The following is a 25,215-nucleotide window of genomic DNA, read 5'->3' on the forward strand; positions in this document are numbered from 1 at the left end:
TGAATCTACTGGATAAAATCTTTGATTTAAAAAAAAAAAAAGCAAACCCCAATCCCAGCATTCTATGTATGTCGTTTAGTTAGAGACAGTATAGTATGGCATTCAATTTGTGCAACAGTCACAAACATGTAAGACAGTGGTTCTTAACCTGGGTTCGATCAAACCCTAGGGGTTCGGTGAGTCAGTCTCAGGGGTTCGGTGGAGCCTCCGCCGCAGAGGACCACCCCTCAGTCTAGTCTGCAGTTAGTGGGCACAGTCATTGAAAGCGTCCTGCTCTGAGATTTCCTACTGGTCCGCTTTGGTCGGCTGGTTTATGCAGCAGAGTGAGACCTCCCTATCAGACCGCTTAGAGAGGGCTGTATATGTGTCTGAGTGAGACTCCCTACCGGTCCGCTTTGAGAGCGCTGGATAAGCAGCAGAGTGAGACCTCCTTCTCAGTTGGGACCACACGCCGGAATTAGCCCGTTATCTCCCGAGCGCCGATCTAGGCAAATAAGCTCCTGCGGCCGGCGATCGACGGACTCACGACGGACTCACGACGTGGCGGCGGGGAACTGGTACTTTTACCCACTGTGTTGGTTTTGTTATTTGAACAAGGTGATATTAATGCACAATTCATTTCGTGCACCAGGAAAAAAAATCATATTTTATTTTTTACTAAAGAAGGGTTCGGTAAATGAGCATATGAAACTGGTGAAACTGGCCTCCAACAAGGTTAAGAACCACTGATGTAAGAGGAGATATTGAGCTTAAAACGTTTTTTGAGCTCAACTGAGTCGCCAAGTGGTGCGGATTCATTTACAATAATTCCCCAAATATAAGACGCAGCTGTGTATAAGAGGGACCTCAATTTTGAGGTCAAATTCTTATATTTTCTATTTTACTGTGTATAAAATGCACCAACAGTTTGGCAACGATGTAAACATTTTAGCAAAACAGAATAAATTTCATCTTTCTAAACTCAATTCATATTTTCTTGTGTTCGTATCTGTAACTTATTAATTTGTTGAGCCTAAAGTTAAGTGTATTTCAAATTTCTCACACTGTGAGCGTTCAGTGAACATCTCGCTAGTGTAACAGAATGCACTCGAAGCAGTTCTTTTTCCTTTCCTTGTGACGCAGTTCAAGTTCATTTTACCGTAAATGCCTGAAGTTGCACATTATGTTTCACCAAGTTTATGAATGAGTGTATATGCCAAAAGGCCACAATTCATATTTAATAATAATTAATAACCAGTGACACTCTTGATTAAATCAGCTGGACACAACATACCTTTTACACGACCCTCTCGGTTTAGTAATATTCCTGTGTGTGAACAAGGATGGACTCGGATGTTGGTTCAACCTGCTCGCTTCTTTCATTGAAAAAATTGCCGCAACAGCCTCATCCAACATGAGCTGCTATTAGCTGCAACAGGCACTTTGCTTATCACTCACTTGACATCCACCCGCTTCCTTGCCCCGTTACGATAATTTTTGCAAGTAAAAATATGGGCGATAGAAAAATGCACATCTGCGTGTTAAAACTGGGCTTATGTGACTGACAGATCAATTTTTCTCTAATAGTGTTGAATAAAAAGATAAATAAATAAATAAAATCTAAATTTTAAGTTACCATTTATAGCAGTGGTTCTCAAAGTGGGTTCAGGGGACTGACTGCAGGTGGTCTGTGAAATAATCTGGGTTAATAAAAAATCTATATTTGTGTTAACTTCATTTTATTTTACACTAAATTGAGAATGGATTCATGACTCTTCAATAAACCAATCAATTCATGCAGTTTGATAGTCAGTATTTTTAAAAATGGAATATTTTTTACATTTGTCAAATAGACCCCATGTAATCCACGTCCTCATATAAAGGCTTGATTATTTAGTCACTAAATATGTGTTTAGTCACTAAATATGGGTTTTTCGAGAGCTACCATATGGAGGACGATGACACTATTTGAAAAACAGGAAAAGACCTACAAGAATAGGAGCAACTATGGTCGGTGTTCCAAGCTCTCTGCTAGAGATTGGCAGTCATCAAACACGAAAAAACTACGCAACTAAGGTGTGTGCAGAGTTCTGAGCAATCCCGTTTTCAGGATAATTAAAGCTACATTTTCTTATCCCTGAGCTCACCAATCAGCAGCATGCTATGAAGGACAGGTCTCACAAACCAACGATAAATTGGTTCAAAAATGCATGCTGTCTTGTCCCTCTCTTGACCAAACACCCAGAAGTAATTTCTGTAACGGCCGCTTAGCAAATAGCAACACTCAGCACTAAATTAGCATGCTCAGCAACAGCACGGACTTCATAAATGTCATATGTAGGTCTGTGCACGGTAGCAGCAAAAAAAAAAAAAAAAAAAAAAAAAAGCTGCATGATGCAGATCCTTTCCTCCCTCGTGACAAATAAACAATCCCTACTAAAAAATAGCCTAACCCTTTCCAGCAAAGGCTGACCATACTAATCACTAATGTAAAATGTAGCTAGATATTTTCAAGAGAATTTTTAATCCAGATTATTATGTTTTATTCTGGTCCACCTTTGGCTCAATAAATACCTATTCTTATTTAATTAGGTAAAAAAAAAAAACATTTTGGAACACCATTTTGGAACACCCTGTATATAGACAACGACTGATATGAACGTGGTGTTTTTTTTCTGTTTTTTTTGCCCAAATTCGCCAAAAATACAGCAAGATCGGGGCAGCAGACAACAGGTTGAATATGAATAAGGATGTGGAAAAAAGTTCATAGAAGAAGAAAATAAGAAAAAAAAAACACTCAGAGTCATACTGTACAGGGCTACTTTTATAAGTGCATGAACAAGGCTAACTGTGATGTTGACGGGTGAAGTAGCGTGGTGTGATAGATTGATTAGCATGCCCCATGAGGAAATCAAAGCACAGCTGAGTTAGCAGGGCAATGCAGCACTTAGCTTTGTGTATCACCGCCTAAGGAGAAGCAAAGGCTGAGACACATGAAGCTCATGTATTGGAGGAAAAAAATAGCCACATGCCACTGCATGGCCTTGGGAACTTAAGCAGCCCACATTGACCTTGCCGCCTCGCTTTGCACAGAACTACTGCTGCAGCTGTGTCCTATACTGTAAGTCAATGTTCCATTCACACCAACTTTCAGCTTCCGATCATTGAACTTACAGCTCCTCTCCTCGGTGGCCTTGGCCAGAATCTCTTCAACACAGTCGGCTGGGAACCAGCCCACCTGGCCACGGGCGCTGCCCTCCCAATAGCCACCTTCTCCGATGCTGAGAACTGGGCCGAGGGAAAAGAGAAGAGGAGATGAAAAAAGACATCATTCTCACTGACACAAAAATTAGATGAATATCATGTTTCACTTTAGTTCATTTGAGCGCTGGAAATAAAATAAAGATCTACCGCTTCACTGCTTTTGGCATATAAGACATACAGTATGACACGATGAATCAGAAAAAACACATAACACTCACATAATTAAACCCTGACTGTCTGGGGATTTTTCACTAGTCTGGCCCTATTACCACCCAAGTTGACTGACTGACTTTGAAAGGGTCATAGCATCGTCAAATATAAATATATATTTACTTTCAAACCGTCAAAATATTCAGTGGCATCAGCCTTATTCACACATACCTACATAGACACACACACACACACACACACACTTTTTTTAAGGGGGGAACCTATGCCCCTTTATGTACAAAAATTGTAAAAATGTGATAAGAACAAAAGAAACTACGCTGTATATTTATGAAATTGATATAGGAAAATTTATTGTCATAATTTGAGTATTTTGACTTTTAAAAACCTTTGCATTACGAGAATCCACGTTAGGCCAATCATCGAATTCATTGAGGGGCTTGCAAATGTCATAAGCTAACGCTACCCGGTGGTTTTGGGGTGTCAATAAAATAATTGCTATTGCACCCCTTTCGCGATTTGCCGTTGAAATATTTAATCCAAAAATTGGGGGAAACACATGATAAAACAATGGGTTTTCAATATGTCCAACATTGACACTATTTCCCATTTAGAATGGCAGTAAATGAGCCTCACAAGGGCTAAATTTGACACCAACAGGGTCTACCTCTCGACCTCGCATTTACAAGCCTTTATAAGGGGCATTGTTGTGTTTTCTTAAAAAAAAAAAAAAAAAAATCCTTTGAAATAAAAGAGATCGGTGCCACCTGTGCCGCGAAGTCACATTGGCTGTGTCTCGACCCGGTGTGCTGGTAAAATGTTTTGTCTTTCTTTCTTTATAATCTGGAGCTTATTTGCCTGCTTTGGCGATATTGTTTTGGATTGGTTTTTCGCTTCATGAAAGGACTTTACTTTAGCGTTCGCCGATTGACACTTTCTTAATTGATTTATTGTTGCTGAATTCATTTGAAACGCAAAAGGGTGCCGGAGTGTCACGCGGGTTTACTTTAGGTTGTGTACTTTGGTTTTTTGTATACTATGCGCTTAGATCGCTTCTTTAGTTTCATTTATTGCGGGTTTATCACAAGTTTAAACTGGCTGTTAAGTTGCTTCCTGGTGTGGCAAGCATCATGGGAAAAGAAGTTGTTTTATGGCAAGCTTCATAACGTTCATTTTAATTTGTTAACTGACCGATATATTAAGTAAAATGTATAATTGTTATTAATATTATTATTAGTCTATTTATGTTATATATGTGTGTGTTGTATTTCTCTCTCTTATATATAATATATTTAGCATCATATATAAATGATAAATGTTCATTTGCAACTGTTTGGAATATGACAGTATGTTTGACAGTAAGTTTACATTGTTTAGGTTATTGCCTACCACTACTGCTGCTGCTGCAGCTATTGCAATGTCCACCTGCCTCGTTTTTCTTCCTTAGCATCGAAAATAAAAAGAAAAGAAAAAGGGGAAAGGTGGAAGTCAATTGAGGGAATCCTAATGCACCGTGGTCAACCCTTTCCGTGGGGAAAACAGAACAGGCATATTGAAAGTCGTCATGTTCTCACAATCCGTGCAATATTTTAGCCTCTGTTTTTTGTATTCTTTTCTTTTGATATCACACATTAAAACCATCAATAGGCCAGAGAGGGGTCAACATTTTCCCAGGGGCTAAAACAAAATTACAAAAGTTGGGTTAGATACAGTGTATACCTGTCGGAAATGTTTAAAATCTTGCAACTCTAAGCTCTGACTAGATTTGTGTGATGGTGGTTTGAAAGAGAAATCTACACACTTACCTTTGACTCTGTCATTTTTATGGAGGTTGATCTCTCCTTCGGCCTGGGGAGTATATGGACGAACCACCACAAAGTGCCTCCCTGGAACCGCACTGTACAGCTTTTTCCTGGTGCCTATGGCTTCTCCATGTTTGCTGGGGCTGAAAGAAACAGAATCACCATTGTTGGTTTTGGAACTTAATATTCAGATGTTTTAATTTCCCAACTATTCTAGACTTGTAAACAAGTAATGTATGCCATAAATTTGATTGTTGTTGTTAAAATAAATAAATAAAATAAAAAAAAGAATCAGTAGTGAAAGGGTTAATCCAAAGCGAGACTTGAATGCGAACCTCCAGTTTCAAAGACGAAATTCCTACAGATGAGCAACTGCCGCTGAGTTACATACACTTTTTAAACATGCAAACTACACGTAACAAAGGCACCACCTGCGCCACCTCAGAAACCTTTTGTTGAGAATGAGAACCACTCTTTCATTGTTCCGTCCTTGATGGCAGGGGTTCTCAAACTTTTTGGATCAAGGAACTCTTTTTGGAATGCAATTTTTCCAAGGACCCCCAGTGCAAAAGTTTGCAGAAACAAAACAACAACAAAAAAATCATGTAAACCAAACATGTATGTCCTTTTTACTCAGTATATTTGTTACTATTTACATTTAAATAGATTTACATTTAAATACATTTACTATTTGAAGTGTCATCTTTTGGGATTACAGTAGAGATCTTTTGACAAAAATAAATCATTAACTTAATTATCAAAAATTATTTGTCCACAAAAAATGATCAACATAAAGTGTCAGACCTGTTCTCAAAAAGAAAAAAATATAAACAAATATTGGTCCACAATCAAATATGAAACATAAAGCGTCATATTTTGGGATAACAGTAGAGATCTGTTCACAAAATAAATCATTAACTTAACAGGTAATGTGAATTGGCACATGAAACTTTGGGTCAAACTATTCTCGTATGGGGGGGAATCTGGCTTTTAAAAATATTGAGATTCAATCTATTGAGCATAAAAATTATTTTATGAACTATATTTTTCAGAAACATTTAATTCATTAAATAATTATTTTTAAAAGATTTTTTTGCATGTTGTTTTTTTTTTTTTTTAAATCTCGAGTACCCCCTGGAGTTCCTAAAAGTACCCTCAGGGATCTGTACCCCCATTTGAGAAACACTGACCTACAGTATGAACAATTTTGAGTCTTCAGTGATTCTTAGGCTATATGAGGAAACCAGGATATCATATCATAAATAAAAGACTGGTCAAGTCGATACCAAACATGATGAAGCTAAGATTTGAACCCTGAATGCCATAAGCTAATCACAAGGCCGCTATATATAGAATCAACGTTAAATGCTATTTTTTTTTTTTTGTTTTTTGGTCATTTTTTAAAAGACAGCATCATCACTAGACCTTTAAATTGTCAACTTCCTGGAACAATGTTCACATCACTATGAGCATTACAATTTAGTGTACTGGTCTACAAGTGATATTGCAGCACCACTTACTGGTCAATCGTCATACAGCAGGCGCAGTGAGAAGTACAGTACTGTATTTCCTTTTTGAAGTAAGCAAATACGTAACAATATTACAGAATTTTCGAAACTATCTATCTATCTATCTATCTATCTATCTATCTATCTATCTATCTATCTATCTATCTATCTATCTATCTAATTTTTGTAATTGATATACAAAAAATGGAAAAATGATGAGTAAAGGTTGCTCGTCAGCAATAGTTATAAGCATGCATACAGTATATTTTAGCACGCAACAATATAATAAAAAAACGATTATTTACAGATTTATGTCAATATTTATTTGCATGGACTCAAATGTAAAAGTGGTGAAAACTAAAGGCTGAAAAGGAAATGAAAACGGATTGAAGTAGAGGAAGGGATTTTCCTTCAAGTAAGTGGGTCACCTTGTCCTGTAGACTGCACTCCTTGTCAAACCTTCCTGGGCCTTTGGAGAGCTAACCCAGTTCAGAACCTTGAGCGCATGTGACTGCTCACACATTTTCTAATGGAAAGTCATGAACTGCAGGTGGAACAGCAACTGTTCACCCCAAGCAAGGAGAAACTTCATCAAAAGGGACATGACCAGTGACAAGTACCACTCAGATTATTTGCTTGAAGGGGGAGACAGTTTACCTCATCCTCTTCTTTTTAACTCTATTACAAGAAGTATAAGCAGAGTTTACATTTTTTGCTGGTCCGACAGTGCCCCCGCCCACCTTAAGTCAACGTCAGTCATTTTTTCGTGCAGAAAATTGTAATTGCCGGTCTGTCAGACAACAGCAAATCCGTCGCCCCCCTCAATCCCCCCCCCCCCCCCCCCCAATATACGAGTAACATAAAAACAAAGTCACCTAAAGGCTTTAACTCTAAGCTATAATACACCATAAGGTTGTTCTAACTGCATCTAAGTAATACAGGAGAAACGAGAATGCAATTACCAATTATGCCCACTGGATGGCGTTATCATGCTTTACATGATGATCAAATGCTAGATGTCGGTTCTCATTTAAAACTGCAAGGCTAGCCTTTTTTAGAAGGTTTTCAAAACTTTTCATTGAAATTTGCCTGAATTTGTCTAAATTTATTCTGTGGCATACACTACAAGTATTGTTGAAGTTGAATTTACTAAAAAAAAAAAAAAAAGTCTTTAATTGGGGAATTAAAAAACGTCTATGTTGGATTTCCTGGCCAAGAGCCAATCAGAGAAAGAATGCAATTTTCATCCTCACCCAATGGTTACTTGAAAGAGCAGTGGTGGGCCGTCAGAGCCAGCAAGGCCTTCTCTGCTGGCCAAACATAATTATATTTTATTATAATTCTAGTAAATAATTATTGAATATAATAATTATAACATAATTATATTAAATTCAATGTTATTTGTAATTTGTTTTCATATATATATATATATATATATATATATATATATATATATATATATATATATATATATATATATATATATATATATATATATATATATAAAGGTATGAGCAATAAATAAATAGCAATAAATACCATTAAGACAACAAACAGACAATGGTGCTAGTAATGTAATGCAGAATATCATGGATGTATTTTTTTTTTTTTTTATTGCAAGATATTGTTTATGCATGCAGTAGGAGGCAGATTAGTTTGTGAGGGATTTGTTAAGAATCCGTACAGCTTGTGGGTAGAAGTTGTTTGCCAGCTGTTGGCCCTGACACTCCTTGTAGCGTCTGCCTGATGGCAGCATTTCAAACAGGTCGTTTTGTGGGTGTGTCCTGTCCTTGAGGATGTTGTGTGTTCTCCGCAGAACCATGGTGTGGTAAATGTCCTGCAGTGAGGGTAAGGCTGCTCCACGGATACACTGTGGGGTCTTGATCACACGCTGGAGAGCCTTCCTGTCTTGTGCCGTGCAGTTGCTGTACCAGACTGTGATGGAGGTAGAAAGGACACTTTGGATTGTGTAGCTGTAGAAGTTGTCAAGTGTCTTTGCTGACATGCCTAATTTCTTCAGTCTCCGCAGAAAGTACAGTCTCTGTTGGGACTTCTTGATGGTCTTTTGAGTGTTGTGGGACCAGGTGAGATCCCCGCTGATGTAGATGCCAAGAAATTTGAAGGCTTTCACCCTCTCCACCTCAGTCCCATCGATGAATAGTGGTTTGTGCGGCTCCACCTGCCACCTTGGGTCTATGATCAGTTTTTTGGTTTTGTCTGTGTTGAGGTGGAGATTGTTGCACCAGGCCACAAAGCCTGTATGCTGTCTCAACCCCACCAGTGATCGGCCTGATGACTGTAGTGTCGTCCGTATACTTAATTATGCTGGTGTTGTTTTGGGAGGCAACACAGGCATAGGTGAAGAGTGTGTAAAGCAGGGGGCTCAGCACACAGCCCTGGTGTGTCCCTCTACTTAAAATCCTGGTGCTGGATGTGCGTTTGTGGACTCTGACTAATTGGGGTCTGCCGGTGAGGAAGTTCAGCACCCAGTTGCAGAGGCGGGGCGCCAGACCAAGTGCAAGGAGTTTGTTCGTCACTTTGTCAGGGATGACTCTGTTAAACACTGATCTGTAATCAACGAAGAGCATTCTTAAATATATGTCTTTGCACTCCAAGTGCGTGAGCACTGTGTGAATGGCGGTGTTGACTACATCATCCGCGGACCGTTTCTGTCGATTTGCAAATTGGAGAGGGTCCACAGTGTCTGGAATGGTCTTTTTGAAGTGGGTCCTGACAACCCTCTCAAAGCACTTCATTGTGATTGGGGTAAACGCTATGGGACGGTAGTCATTCAGGCAGGTCACAGTGCATTGCTTGGGGACAGGCACTATGATGGTGGACTTGATGCAGGTGGGAACCAAGGCTCGTGCAAGGGACATGTTAAAGATGTCCGCAAACAGATCAGCTAGCTCTGATGAGCAAACAATGAGTGCTCCCAGGGTTGTTATCTGGGCCGGCTGCTTTCCGCGGGTTTGTTGCCTGCTGATGTCACCGTGAGAGGACTGTCCAGTGCACAGTCCACGCCCAGCATCCTTCTCTGCTGAACATGATTCTTAGCATCAAAGCGGGCCTAGAACTCAGTCATCCCACCAAATTGAGTCCAAAACTTTCAAAACTTAAACAAAAAACAACTACGAATATAAACTATTCAATTTTGAAAATGTTTTTTTTTTTTTTTTTTAAATTTGATTTATTTATGATTTATTTTTATTGACCAGGCTGCAATAAACTATCAAAAGTTTTTCCATATGCTGCTGCAATAACAAATGATGCAGCTGATATCTTTCGGAATAATATAAAATACAAAATAAATAAATAAATAAATGATGTTCATGTTGCAAGGTGTAATACTGAGTTTTTCATCCCCTCTTTACCGTATTTTTCGGGCTTTGCAACAAAAACAACTGTCATGACCATAGGGGGTTGGCTGTACTTGTCTTGTTTTGCCTCCATCTGCTGGTGTTTTTAGGTAATTGCACTTAAATACTTTTGCTGTCAAACTGCTTCCTTGCAACGTGTGACTACAATGCTGGTCTGCTATTGGTCGGAGACTCCTCACGAAGATGCAGGCCTGCTATTGTTCGGCCTTACTCATTTCAAAATGGCGGAACGGTAAAGCTTTGGTCGATTGTGAGTGGTTACAAAACCGTATTTACTGTATAGTGCATTTTACTGCTTAATTCAAACTGGAAAGAAATGAGGAAATACAAGGAATACAAGGAATGCGAAGTACGCTACCCTAACTAGGGAATATGGGCATAACAAGCAGCACTCAAAGGTAAATATTTGGTGTTCGATCTCGCGCGATCTCGTCTCATGAGATCTTGTCCCATGCCTTATTGTCCATATTCTGTTCTCTTCGTGTTAAATTATATCCATTTGGTTACGCTCCTTACAGTGTTGTAATTTAAGGTTAGAAGTTTTATCCAATCAGAATTCATCTAACCTGTGTTGCCAGGCTGTGTGAAATCTGCGGGAGACCTTCACAATCAATAGCTGCAGGTGTCAGTGCACTGTGAGTGAATGGGCACATAGAGTTAATAGTGAAGGAAATACATATTTTTCAAATGCAATATATCAATAAAATAGTGTGTACATGGAACTGTGTTATTCTAATAAAGATTGAGACGACGTAATGTCAGTATAAAGCAGATATAGTCTTGGCCCAGAAGAAATAAGGACAAGTCGTCAACTCCAAAAGGAAGAGATGGCATCCCCCGACACAACATTCCACCAGGAACGAAAGGCCAGGTGTGGCCTTCAAGAGAAGATATCAGTCAGGGTTTATGGTGCTCAGACCTCCTCCCGCTTCAAAGAATGGCCGGCAGAACGAAGACTTTTGAAGACATCTTCCACACGGAAACAGACCCCCACGCACGCGCACATGCACACACCCACACGCAGGCACACACGTGCACGCACACGCACGCACGCACACACACACACACACACACACACACACCTGCATTCCACAGTGGGACTACATACCCCGAAAGGGTATAAGAACTGAAAGTTGAAGGTGAAACGTTGCCATTTTCTGCTCCGACTTGCGGCAGGACTGGCCCGAGGCCTCGTGTACTTTCCCACTCTGTCTGGATTAAATATAGTGTTTCACTATGTTGTGGTATGAGCGATCTTTCAACAAAAACGAACACTCTAGGAACTAGTTTAAGGCAAGAAGCTTTTTCTAGTTTCCTTCAATAGACAGCTGCAGTATACAATCAGGTCACAAGGTGCTGACTTAAGGTCATCTAGAAAGCCTCATGTTGAACGTGACATGCATGCGATGTGATTGGATACTCAGCATGGGATGCAGTACTATGCAGGTCAAGCAAGCTTGGCCATTTGGCTATGACAATCCTAGTGTCTAGTCTAGTGCTTCTGTAGAGCGGTCATTCTATGGTTTTTTTTTTTTTTTTTTTAAAAGTGAATTAAAACACACAATAGCCCTAACTCTAACCCTAATCCTATCACTACACAATTATTTGAAAGTAATAAGTGCACATTGTATTGTTGCCTTAAGGCAGCTTCTATTGAGTGTTTTGGTATTTGAAGGAAATAATACTATTATTATTATTATTATTATTTTGCTTGCTGAAATGCAGAATACCAAATAACACAATTTCATTTAATTGTGACTGAGCAACATTTGATAATCAATGCTTTTTTGGGGGGAGATTTTTTTACAACGTTTTTTTCCACATTCGCAATATCGCTAAAATTCACTGCCCTATTCCGTCTGCTAGCGATGCTGAAACATTAATTCATGCATTTCTTACGTCACGCCTTGACTACTGTAACGTTTTGTTTTCTGGGCTTCCCATGTCCTGCATCAAAAGTCTTCAGTCTGTACAAAATGCAGCAGCGAGACTCTTGACAAAGACAAGAAAGTTCAATCATATTACTTGAATACTAGCTGACCTGCATTGGCTTCCAATAAACCTGAGATGTGTTTTAAGGTGTTGTTAATTACTTATAAAATTTTACACGGTTTAGCTCCTTCCTATCTTGTCGACTTAGTATCACCGTATGTTCCGTCCCGACAACTTTGGTCACAAAATGCTGGTTTATTAACGACCCTGTGGCCTAAAAAGAAGTCCGCAGGATCAAGGGCTTTTTCCATTCGTGCGCCAGTAATCTGGAATGCCCAATGGAAGTTTGTGCAGCCACCTCACTTGAAATCTTGAAATCCCGACTAAAAAGACATTTATACACGCAAGCATTTAGTCAATGGGTCTGACTGATTGCAGCATTTTCTTCTTCTTCCTGCCCCCTTCTCCCGGCTTGGAAAGGCGGCTAGCTAGATGGTGAGAGATGATTTGAACGGCCCCATCCAGCCCTACACCGATCGACGATCGCAGATTATGAGATCGACCACCTCCTCTGTGGTGTTTTTTTGTTGGGATGGACCACCTGGCTGGACTGTGGGGAGGTTTCTGCCCAATGGCTTCACCTGCTGTCAAGACATCTTTCACTGGACGTTTCCTGCCTATTATGGCACAATGTGTTTATCTGTATCTGTATTTGTTTGTATTTGGTACACACAGCATCCACTTCAACCTGTTGAGCCTGGATTGGGCTCCTCCCACCTGTAGTCCCTTCTGAAGGTTACTGATTTTCCCCAAATTGTGTTTTTTGAGTTTTTCCTTCCCCTTCTGGGAACTTTGACCAGGGGATGCTGTTGTGTACTTATGACGAAAAGAAGTCTCTGTACGACTTCTTTTTTGCTAAAGAAGTCTCATTATGACTTCTTTTTACCTGTGAAGCCCTTTGAGACTTTGGTGATTCAGGGCTATACAAATAAACTTGATTTGATTTGACATAATTCAGCCAGTGACTTTTGGTGAGTGAGATGAAACCAGGACCCACAGAACACATTTGAGTCGGCCTGGATTATGAAAAAAAAAAAAAACAAATAAACAAAAAAACTGAGCAGCTGGAATACAAACATCTTAGCCTATCTGCATCAAGATTTGTAGCGTAGTCTGTGTCCTGACTGCAGGGGGTTATGAAATAATTTGGGTGTTTTGGAACTAATTTAATTTATCTTTTAACAGTGACAGATTGGTGCCTTATTTGATAATGTCTTTGTTTTTTGACGCCGCTTCTGGCTGCTGTGGATAGTGCATTTTGTGGTGGGGAAGGACGGTGTGGAGCAGTTGCTGTCGGTGCACACGCGTTGGTCCTACTCTTTGTGCGTTCTGGCCCACGAGTGTCTGTAAGTTGTGTTTTCTATGTTGGAATATCGTCATTTGTGCCCAAAATGAGTCATTTGTTACATTTCATCTTCAGCATGTTATATAGCGTTGATGACAGAACATTGGGGTATTAATACAAAATATATATTTGTGGTAATTTCATTTTATTTTATATTAAATTGTAAAAGTAATCATGATTCTTCAAAAATGCAATCAATTCAACAGTTACATTTTAAAAAATGCAATAGTTTTCAAATGTGTTAAATTGCGTTTTGTGTCTACGATTGCGAACATGGCAATGAAGCTAAAGCGGCATTATATTTTACAAAGCTTTTTTTGACTACATAACTGGCAGCAACCTTTTGGGGAAGATCGTTTGTTTTAAGGAGGCGTGCAATTTGCACTACGGGAAAGCTCATGGCATTCCAATTTCTTGAGGTCACATCGTACGAGATCTCGTCCCATCCCTAGCAACCAATGTAGGTAGCATAATACAGTCAGACTATATTGTATATTTTTATGGGGACAAGTAACGGTCAACCATAATTATTGTTTATAGTATAGTTGACAAGATGAGACAGTATAATTGCGATAATTGGTAAGCTTTCAAAGTTAAAGAATGGCGGATAAATACTTGGGATTCATTTTATTTTTTATTCACATACCATCCTTAACATGTAAAAATCTCTAAAAATCTTTAACTTGCAAAATCGATGCAGACTAATAGACTATGTACGGTGAAATAAAGCATTTTCTCAACAAAAGTCCTTGTCATTGTGTGCTGCAATTAATTTGGATATACTTAAGATGTATTATGGAAAGCACTTCTATTTAGGATGCAACTCCAATTGACATACAAGGTCAGCAGGTAATGTCAGATGAAAAAAACCATCAGCTGTGCTTTTTCACAATTTCCCAGGTGGCTTTGAGGTGCTAATTAGATGGTGTTGATTAAGACCAAGTGTGCATAATGTATGCTATTATTGGACAATCACCAGAGAAAAGATGGAGAGATGAAAATTGGAAAGAGGGACGTCATGGTGATAGCTTAAAACTGCTCATTTGGCGTAGCACAGATAAAGGGGAACAATGATATAATCCACATGCTGACTTCCCAAGTCAAGATGGTTCCAAAAACTAACAACATTAATTAGGATTTTAGAACGACAAAAAATGCTGTGTTGTGAATTGTTGTAAGGCCTTCATTTCTTGCAATCTTGCCTCGGAATTTCTTTAGACATTGCAAAAGTTGTCAACTTTTTTTCCTGAGGTTAATTCTTTACTCAACTGTAACAGCTGTAAGAGCTCTACTGTGACACCGAATATTTTATTTTACTTTTCTGTGGAACAGTGTCGGTCCCTAGTTTGTCCTGACATTCATCAAAAATTCTTTCTCGCCACATCTCATCAGGAAACTGTTGCCATAACACCGCAGGGGTGACTGACAGCTGGAACCTTGCACGTGTGTTTCCATGTGTGTGTATGTTGCATGTTTGTGTGAAGTGTGGACTCACGTGTATGTGTGCTCTGCAACTAGAAAACACCAACGGGGAGTGCGAGGATGCCACACAGAGTGTGGGTGAATGATTGATGAAGAGGGGGTGCCAGTTAGATGGGACGCAGGGTGAAAGACAAAAGTGGAAGGCATTCAAAGACGGCTGGGCGGACAAGCATTAACATTGCATTTTGTCATCATTTTATCAGAAAAACAACATTCATTACTTTTAGTCATTCAAATGAAAAGGAAAGAAAATATAAGTTGCAGCTAGATGGGTTGTTTTTCCTTTGAATGCAGCAACAATGAAAACTGTAAACTGTTCGCGCTTGATTTCTGGACTTCCCATGTCTTGCATCAAAAGCCTGCAGTCAGTATACCTTGTGGCCTGACGTCGCAGCAATAATCTCCACCTCAACATAGAGAAGACCAAAGAACTGATCATAGACCCAAGGCGGCAGTTGGAGCCTCACAAACCGCCACTATTCATCAATGGGAGAGAGGTGGAGAGGGTGAAAGCCTTCAAATTCCTCGGCACTTACATCAGCGAGGATCTCATCTGGTCCCACAACACTAGACAGGTCATCAAGAAATCCCAGACGGTACAGAAGCCTGAGGGCCAGGACCACCCTGCTGGCGAACAGCTTCTACCCACAGGCCATCCGGATTCTGAACAAATCTCTCACGCACCAATCTGCCTCATAACCAGTCACTTAAGCACATGCACCTAACAAACCCTGCACGGTGCAGGAAAGCTGCTAAATACATATTTTGCACTATCATCCTCTTATGTATACAGTTTCTTCCACTCAATCTGCTCAATAATATGCTTAGAATATTAGTAGTTCATTATTACTGCCCTTATAGCTTTATTACTGTTTTTTTGTTTTATTGCCTACCTTATTATTTGCTTGATTATGGAATGTAGTCTGCTCAGGGAAGTGAACAGAATATGAATTCCATTGTTTGGTATTACTATGCACATGACAATAAAACTCTTGAATCTTAAAAAAAAAACATTCATACACTCAAACCTTTAGTACATAGGTTTGTCTGAATGCAGCTTTCTTTTTTTTCTCCCTGCCTCCTTCTCGTAGTTTGGAGAGGGGGCAAGATGGTGAGAGACGAATTCAATGCTGTCATTCAGGGCTGTGCCAATCGACTGATGTGGGTTTTTTTAGGATGGACCCACTAGGCCAGATTAGGAGTCCGATCTGACCTGATCGCCTTCCGGCAAGACATCTTTGCACTGGACACTTACTGCTTAATATGGCACAATCTGTTATTTCAGCACTCTAGTGCTACCTGTTGAGTGTGGAAGGGAAGCCCCCTTTTAGCCTCCCACCTACAGTCCCTTGTGAAGATTTCTCATTTTTCCAGATGGGTTTTGGAGTTTTTCTTTCCTTTTCTAGGCCTTTTTTTCAGCGGGTGCTGTTGTGTATTTGATATTCTGTATGATTTCTTTTTCACCTGTGAAGCCCATTGAGACTGTGGTAATTCAGGGCTATACAAATAAACTTGACTTGATGTCACTGATTCATTGAGCTAATTTCAGCTGTCACTGAACCCTGAACATTGTATTCACAGAGTGTTTACATGATGTCATGTCACCACACTGCGGCAATTGACCAGGTGACCACGATGTAGAGTTAACATAACTTTGCGGGTCAGTGAGAAAATGCAAACTCCGAGGAGAGCATGTGTTGCTAAAAGTCTAGAAAGTCTACTTTCATTATTTTTTCACAAACTACTTCACAATGGTACACACAAGCACATTCACAGATAACTGGCTTTAGACACCACAAATGTGAATAAGCAAAGGAATTGAGTGAGCAGAGAAGTTTCGTTCTATTCATGTTCATATAGTTATCAATGGCAGGCTGGTTAGCACGTCCACCACACAGTTCAGAGCTCCCTGTATGGAGTTTGCATGTTCTCCACCTGCCCATGGGAGTTTTCTCTGGGTTCTGCGGTTTCCTCCCACCATGATGGCTTACTTCAGTGGATATCAGTGCTAATAGGAGGGGATGACAGCACTACGCTACACACTGAAGACACTTGACACTGTGACTTGTCCCGTTTTGGATTGATTGAATTGAATTCTTGTTAGTGTTTGTGATGGTACTAGGTACATGAATGTTTTATTTATTCATCGGTCTATATGGGAAGTTAAGTGAGTAAGAAGTGCCATCAATCCATCCGTCCATTGCAAATCCATTGCTGAAGTCTATTTCAGCTGTCTTGAGTATACCCTGAAGTGGTTGCCAGCCAATCACAGGGCACACAAAGACAAACAACCACTCAAATACACAATTACACCTAAAATTTCAAGGGTCCAATACACTTAGCATGAATGTTTTTGGAATGCGTGAGTTAAAGGGAATATCCGGAGAAAACACACATAGGCTAGGTTTGCACTGCAGACGGATGTGACCCAATTCAGATATACTGATCTGACCTGTATCTGATCTTTTAATGGCAGTGCGAATGACACAGATGGAATTTTTTCAAATGCGACCCAGGCCACTTGGGTATGTGGTCCTAATTCCGATAACATATCCGATCTTTGACATGCTTGCATTCATCCAACTCACACGTAACAAACTAGCGACAAATGTCACACTTGTGCACTCAGAAAGACAGGAGCAGTTTGGAAAAACCAGAACAACAAGAGCAAACGAGGCAAAGAAAACTCAATGAAGGGAGAGTAAGGTATATTTTGTCTCTTTCTCTCTCTCTCACTTGCCGCTTGTTCCGAGCAAGCAAGAGAAACGTTGCTGGCACTGCACAAAATGCCATGGCCAAAAAAACTCACCCTTCCACTCAATTTAACTGCGCATAGGCTAGCTTACGCTCATAAAAATGAAGTCAACCCAGCTTCCACATCAATTCCCTTACTGCGCATTACGGTAACATACAACCAATGAGCGCCGTCAGCCACCTTCAACATGAAAGCACCTATTGCAACAATGACTGCAAATGCACTTAATTTCAATATTTTTAAAAAATCTAAACACATTATCCTGCAACCAGAACAACTATAGGGATATGTGTAGCCCTCCAGGTATTCATCTCAGGTACTTTCATCCAGAGCCGGTGCTGCTTTTCAAAGAAAGAGGCCTCCGAATTCTGCAAATTTAGCCAATCACCTGAATTAAAATAAAATAAAATAAACAAACAATTTTAAAATCTGTTATCCAGAAGTGGACAAGTTCTGGGTATGACTGGATCACTCCAGGTGTTTAGAAAAGTACTTTTACACAAATCAGGTCTTGCTTTTCCAAATTAAATTCCTGTGAATTCTAAAACTTCAAACTAGGTGTTTGAATTAATAAAATCATTCAAATCAAGGAAGGTTGGTCCACATAAGCCAAATTTTGACAAACAGATTTTTATATCGGGCGTATTTTACTGACAATAATTACCTTAACGGGATGAGTTGGAGGGCAGAGGGCAGTTAGCAGCCAGTACCTGTTGCAGCTAACAGTTGCTCATGTGAGCTGATGTTTTTACAAAATTATTTTCAATAAAAAAAGCAGGCAGATTGAACCAATGTGCAAGTCCATCCTTGTTCATGCACAGGAATATTACAGTAGCGTTCAAGAAAAAAAGTGTTTCTTGTAGCAGAGCAGGTGGCAAACCACGAGGTTGCTACAAGGTTTAGGCTAACGGCCCTCGTATGTCAACCTAAAGTTAAAGCTGTAGCCGACCAAGCTGGATCACGAGGAGGTACAATCAGCATATTGATTTCAAAAGATTCTTCGCTCTCTCATGCATGTTTTTGGACTGTGGGAGGAAAAAAAAAAAAAAAGAGTACCAGAGGAAGACCCACGTGGGCAAGGGGAGAACGCCAGAAGCAATCCCACTACCTCTGGACTGTGAGATGGACATTCTAATTCTTCTGCCACTGTGCCGCCCATCTACTTATCCATTTTTATTTATTTATATAACGTTCATAACCATTCACCTAGTATGGACAATTTTGAGTCTTCAGTGATGTTCTTAGCAGAGGTGGGCAACTTATATATTTTTTTGCTGGTCCAAGATTCGTAAGTCGTCAGAACCCTGCCACCTTTCCTTCATCATCGGTCCGTCATTTTTTTCAAGCCAGACGAAATTTTGATTGGTGGTGCGTCATGTATTTTTATCCACCCTTTGGCCACCACTAGAGTGTGACATTTAACAATATTTTTTTTTCTGGTCCGTCATTCGTCCAGCGCTGGTCTACTTCTGTCTGCACTCATTCTAATTATTTTTTCTGTTTTTGTACTTACACTTGGAGTTAACACCATGTCTGTGATTCTACAGTTACACTGCAATTGAAACACAACACAGTAATAGAATTGTATCGCGAAAACAAAGCCAGCTAAAAGGTTTAACCCGAGGCTATAATAAACCATCATGTTTATTATCCCACATCTGATAGAATGCAGGGGACGAGAGTGTAATTAGCAATTATGTCCACTGGATGGTTTTATCATGTTTTACATGACACTCAAAAGGTGGACGTTGGTTCTCATTTATAACTGCCTGCCCTACAACTATAGATGAAGGTTTCATTAACATGTGTCTAAGTTTCATCTGTCACATACACTACAAGTAAAACAAAGAATCGCTGAGGTTGAATGTACAAAAAAGGTTTTCTAATTAATTAATTAAAAAACTTCTAGCTTGCATTTCCTAGCTAAGAGCCAATCAGAGAAATAATGCAAATTTGGCCGCTGCTTGGAAGTGCTGTAAAATGACTATTGACACATTGACTGCACTCTGATTGCAGTTTGTATTATAAGGATTCAGAAATACAGCAGATAAACATGCAACTCAAATGAATTATATTTTAGTAAGCAAAAATGGTTGTGGCGGGTTGACAGAGGTCTGCCGGACATCTGACGTAAGGTCTACAACAATGGATGAAAACTGCAATTCCGACATTTTTAATTTAATGTTTTATAGCACTGCCGTCATTCGTCTGTCCATCGGCAAAACGGGCGTTCGTCGGCGAAAGACTGACGGACGGTCCATTAGCGCTGACAAAGTGCTCACCTCTGGCTCTTAGTATCGATGAAGAAACCGGAATTTCAACAATAAATACATTTTGTGTGTCCATGACACCTATCATGCATGTTTTTGGAATGTAGGAGGAGACCGGTGTGCCCGAAGAGGACCCGACCCACGCACCCAGACACAGAGAGAAAATGCAAACTCCACATAGGAAGACTGGGGCAAGTTGGGATTGAACTCGGGACCTCTGAACTGTGAAGCACGCGCACCACTAGCATTCATCTACCATCCGGGAAAATAATAAATAATGAATAACAAATAATTTAGGGGTGTTTCTAAGCTTTTGAATGGTCGTGTATTTCCAGAAGCTTCCTACTATTTGGACACGCCAGAAAGATGGCACCAGGTGAAGAATCATGGGTATAATCATTAATCTTGCCAGACATCCAAGCAGGCTCTTAATATGTGTTGAAACAAAGACTTTGAATCCCCATTCGAAAGCTTGAGATTTTCTCTATGTATGAACCCTGAAAACTGTGACGGAATCAAATTCCAGCTGCCTGCTTATTTCTGCAGTGGTCCTGCAAAGCAAGGGTGTCTTGAATGAATGAATTTCAACAGTGTGTGAAAATTGCTACAGTGGAAAATAAAATGCAGAGATGAAGTACAACTTGATTGGATTTGAATCTGTTAGTTGAGACATGCTGCCCCTCTGTCGACAACCACATCACTTTGTCGACACCACTGAAGGTTTTGGTGAAGAGTGACAAATGACATGTAAGTGATGTTTTGTGAGACAACTGTTTCTCTACCCCTTCTCTCCTTCCGCTTCACCATAACCATAAACTCTTCGCTCCTTTCTTTTATTCAGCCGTCATCAAAAGCCTACTCATCAGCCTTTATATTACTGCTGTACTTTCACAGCTTCTCTATAATATACAGCATATCTCTCTCCCTTCTATGACTTTGCACAGTGTGGGTAGTGTTGGTTCTGCACAGTGCTTTCAAATGAGTCCATCTGCCAAGGAGGAGGAGGAGGAGGAGGAGGCAGAGGAAGAGGGCAATGAGCATGTGTCTTAATCGGGATTGACAGTTACATCGCTCCAAGATAAACACCCGTCACACTTTAATCCTCTGTCCATCACATGCTCTCGCTCATGCCGCAGATTGTAGATGGACACAAACAAATCAGGTGGAGGTGGCGAGTCGATACACACAAACTCATACTCGTACGACATGCCGTCTTTATTGTTGAGTAAAGCAGGTTGTCAGGAAGCACCGACGAGCTATGAGCTCACAGTTGGGAGTTCTCTTCTCACCTTTCATTTATTAAATATATGACTTCAAAGGTTAGGCTAACCCAGTGCTTCTCAATTATATTTTGCCCAGCCACCCACAGGAAAGAGAAAACGTTTGGCCCCCCCACCCCCGGCCCCACTCAACGAACTGACTATAAATAAGATTATTATCTATAAAAAATGTATAAGCATATCTAATCTTGTATCCTTTTTCACATTAACAAAAGAAAAAAAGCAATATAAAATTTTTTTGTACTGCTTTTATACGGGTTACAGCTTAGTCTAAAACAGAAAAAAACAACCACGTGCATCAGAGTGCCTGAAAACTAATAAATAAATGAATAAATCTTATTTGATTGCACCTGACAAAACCAAAGCCTTTTTCCCTTTTCCCTGGGGGGGCTCAAGTTAGAAAAAAAATCTTGACTTCAAGTCTAGCAAAACATTCTGATCCTGTTTCTGCGATTTTAAAATTTTAACCATGGGTGAAATGCAATGACGATAACCCCCAGAACTCACACGCGATAAGTGAAAAACCACTTAAGTAGTATAAGTAGTAAAGTAGTATAAGTAGTAACCCCCCCCCCCCCCCCCCCCACACACACACACACACACACACACCGATTTTTCATGCATGTGTATGTGGGTACCTCAATTTTGAAAATGTATATTCCTTTGTTACTTTGAGTCCTGTTTCTGTTTGGGTCCAACCAAAGTTTTATTTTACAGTGTCAATCACAAGCTGTACATACAAAGATCTAAGCAAACTGCAATCATACATATATAGATACATATGTATTGCTAAATATATGTGCCAGATCAAGATTTGCAGAAATCTTGCACAATATTATGACAGCTAGCAAGTTAAGTCTTTGTTTTATAGCAGTAGCAGTCTGCGTGCACACAAGCAGCCAGCGTCCTCAAAAACGTTCATAACTCTGTCACATTATTTAGTATGTACCTTGTTTGTATTTGCTTTTTTTCTGAACGGATGTGTGCTAGTAAACACATTTGATTGACGAGAGTCCCGGTGTGAAGGAAAATAGAGGACTTGATGACACACTGTACCTGTCGTATTTAGAAGGAAGACCGCAGAATTGTAAAGGCCTATTCATGATCTCAAAGTGAATGTGACCCATGATACTTGTCTTTGTAGTCTTGAGAACCCCTTTTTAAGGTTTACAACTCTATCATGTATGGTTTGGGTTCATTTGGGACCCAGTCCCAAGGAAGTAAGAGATAAATGCTCTGTCACTGTAGGGTGACTACGTAAACAATCTCCTTCACACTATCGCAAGATCGATACGCAAATCCGACAGTCAATCCATGCCACTTCAAGTAGACACTCGGAGGAAGCACACCTGGGACGTGCGTACTTTGCTTTTTTTTTAACATCGAAAACTATTAAAGCCTGTGTTGTTCCTGCAGTTTGCCTCGCTACCTCGTAAAAGGGCGGTTAGCTATTGCTTCTCAATGAGCTTGTTTGTTAATAAGTTGCACTACATTCACATACATCAAATTAAATACTCTCATATTTTATGATATAGTTGAAGCTAAAACAGCTCAATTAATGTATAAAGCATTCAATAACCAACTTTGCAACAATATCCAGAAGCTGTTTGAAATTAGGAAAGGGTGTGCTTATGATTTAAGGGCTACCGGTGATTTAAAAAAAAAATGAAAATAAGAAAAAATATAAAGCAAATGCGTGTATCTGTTAAAGGTGTCACTTTATGGCATGGCTATGAAACAAAACTGAAAACATGCACATTTGTGTTCAAAAAGAGCTTTAAAAATATTGTATTGGAAAAGTACAAAGATTATGAATGAACTGTGAAAAAAAATGTGAAAAATAAGATATACAGTATGTTTGTGTTAGTATTCAGTATATTTAGTATATATGTGTATGCATCATACATATATATTTATATACATACAATATAAGCATATATCGTCATATAGAAATACAACTGTATGAATGAACTACATTGGCTTATTGATATGAATGTTTTTGTGATGTAAAACAATATATTAATATCTCCATAATAGAATACAATGAGTAGGACCAGATAAGTTTTATACTTCTTCCTACTTCCTTTTGAACATATATAGCAAATTTCATTGAACTGAACAGGTCAATACCATTTTCTAAGGTATGGGTTTGTATGGATCATTGAAAGTTACATGAGCCAAAACTTTTTAAAATGTGAATTGCTCCGTCAGTTTTTGAGATACCTCGATGTATTCATACATTGAACTTCAAGCGGGCTAGTGAAAAGATGCTCTAGAAAGTCTTCAGTTGTTGCGTTTGTTATTGCTTTGAGAACTTGCGTGAAGCACATTGAGATGTGTTGTGCATAAAATGTAAATGAATTTGCTTTGCCTTGTCAAAAATGTCTAGAACAAGTCATAATCTTATGATATGAAGTGAATTGAAGTGGCTCACCTGGGTTGGCGCTGCGAGGGTACAGCTCTTCTGGCCTCCTCCCCCAGCCGGCTGAGGGAGGGTGACCGGCTCCTCGATCCCCTTCCCATCGTCCGAACCACCACATTCCCATTGGGGCTGCCGCTGGGCATCTGCTGAAGCAGCTGAGGTGACAAACTGCGATGTAAAGCTGAGGAGCCAGGCTGGGAGTGACCCTGCTGAGGGGCCCTGGTTGGGTGTTGCTGAAGATGGGGTCCCCAGTTGCTGGGTGAACCGTGGTGCTGGTACTGACTGACTGTAAGGTTGTTGTCACTGTTGGAGCGTAGCAGGACCCGTGGAGCCGATAAGGATGCGGGGGATTGGCTGTTCCCGCCGTTGTTGCCAGGGGATGGACCTTGGCGTCGTTTGGAGTACGCTGGAGCCTCACGAAAAGGCACTGCACGGGAGTAGGGAAGGAAATATGTCACCCACCTTTTTGAAACCGAGAGCTACTTCTTTGGTACTGAGTAATACAAAGGGGTACCAGTTTATGTTAAGAAACAGCTGTAGTAAATATGTAAATCATATGTAATATGTAATGTGTATGTCATATATGCATAACTGTATTTGCTAAGGTGTTATTGTAATAGATTTGTCAGTGTGACTTTTAAGTCAGATAACAGAAACAAAGGGCATTCCTTTTGGGTCTGCCTTGGGGGCTGGGGGTTGCTGGGCCCCTTCACCATCTGAACTCTTTTGACCAATGAACATTTGCCAGAACATGTCATTCGAGTAGTAAAGGACGAGATAGAAGGGCTTTAAAGGAAGAATAAAAAGCCACAGGGGCACTCGCCATCTTGACTCATGAGCGAGCCGAGTAACATCAGCAGTATGAAGCTATAGAATTTTTTTTTCCAACCAAGACGCCTGAGTCCAAGAGGTCTTCATTTTCGTCACCAATCAATTTTATGTGAAGGCGAACACCACTCTGCCAATGTGCCACCCTAGAACTGTAGTAGTAGGCCATTTTTAGTCTGGACTGCGCACACGTTTGTACTCCAGCAGGCTTGATAACAAACTGCAAGTGTAGTTTGCTGCCGCAAGGCTTACCAAACTTTTACTTTACAGCTTATGTTCTTGTTTGATTGATTGAAGTGACAATTATGTATTTTAACTATGTTTAACCCCTGGGGGAAATCTTGACCATACCCGGGCTTTTAGATGTTTCTCATGTGTGATATCAAAAGAATAGCACACATAAAAATCACTAGGAGGCTATAATATTGTATAGATTGTCAAAACACATCAACTTCCAAGATGCCATCCAGCCGTCACTTCTCAATGCTTGCAAACGGAAGGTCGAGATGAACATCCTGCAGATGTTAGATGTGGGGCTCATTTCCTGCCATTCAAAACTGGACATATTGTCAATTTTGGATGTAAAAAAAAACAGATGTTTTTTTTTTACTGTGCGTTTTCCCCAATTCTTGAATTAACCCTTTCAACAGCAACTTGCGAACAAGGTGCAATAGAAACTTTTCTGTTATGATCCCAAAACCACAGGGGGGCGGTAGTGGACAACCTATGACATTTGCAAG

At 39.9% G+C, this 25,215-nt stretch overlaps 1 protein-coding gene across 2 annotated transcripts in view; it reads right to left on the reverse strand.

Moving 5' to 3' along the window:
• The window catches only part of LOC148425129 (SH3 and multiple ankyrin repeat domains protein 2-like), a 211,225-nt gene that overhangs the window by 84,256 nt on the left and 101,754 nt on the right, over window positions 1-25,215 (reverse strand). For both annotated transcript variants that reach the window (XM_088412771.1, XM_088412772.1), the window contains 3 exons: window positions 23,660-24,074; window positions 5,217-5,356; window positions 3,154-3,267 (listed from right to left, as the gene is read on the reverse strand). In XM_088412771.1, the coding sequence (XP_088268897.1) occupies window positions 3,154-3,267; window positions 5,217-5,356; window positions 23,660-24,074 (669 nt within the window). The remainder of the gene's footprint in view (window positions 1-3,153; window positions 3,268-5,216; window positions 5,357-23,659; window positions 24,075-25,215) is intronic.

This window comes from Hippichthys cyanospilos, chromosome 4 (assembly GCF_059441005.1).
Source record: "Hippichthys cyanospilos isolate Australia breed blue-spotted pipefish chromosome 4, RoL_Hcya_1.0, whole genome shotgun sequence".
NCBI classification, from domain to species: domain Eukaryota; kingdom Metazoa; phylum Chordata; class Actinopteri; order Syngnathiformes; family Syngnathidae; genus Hippichthys; species Hippichthys cyanospilos.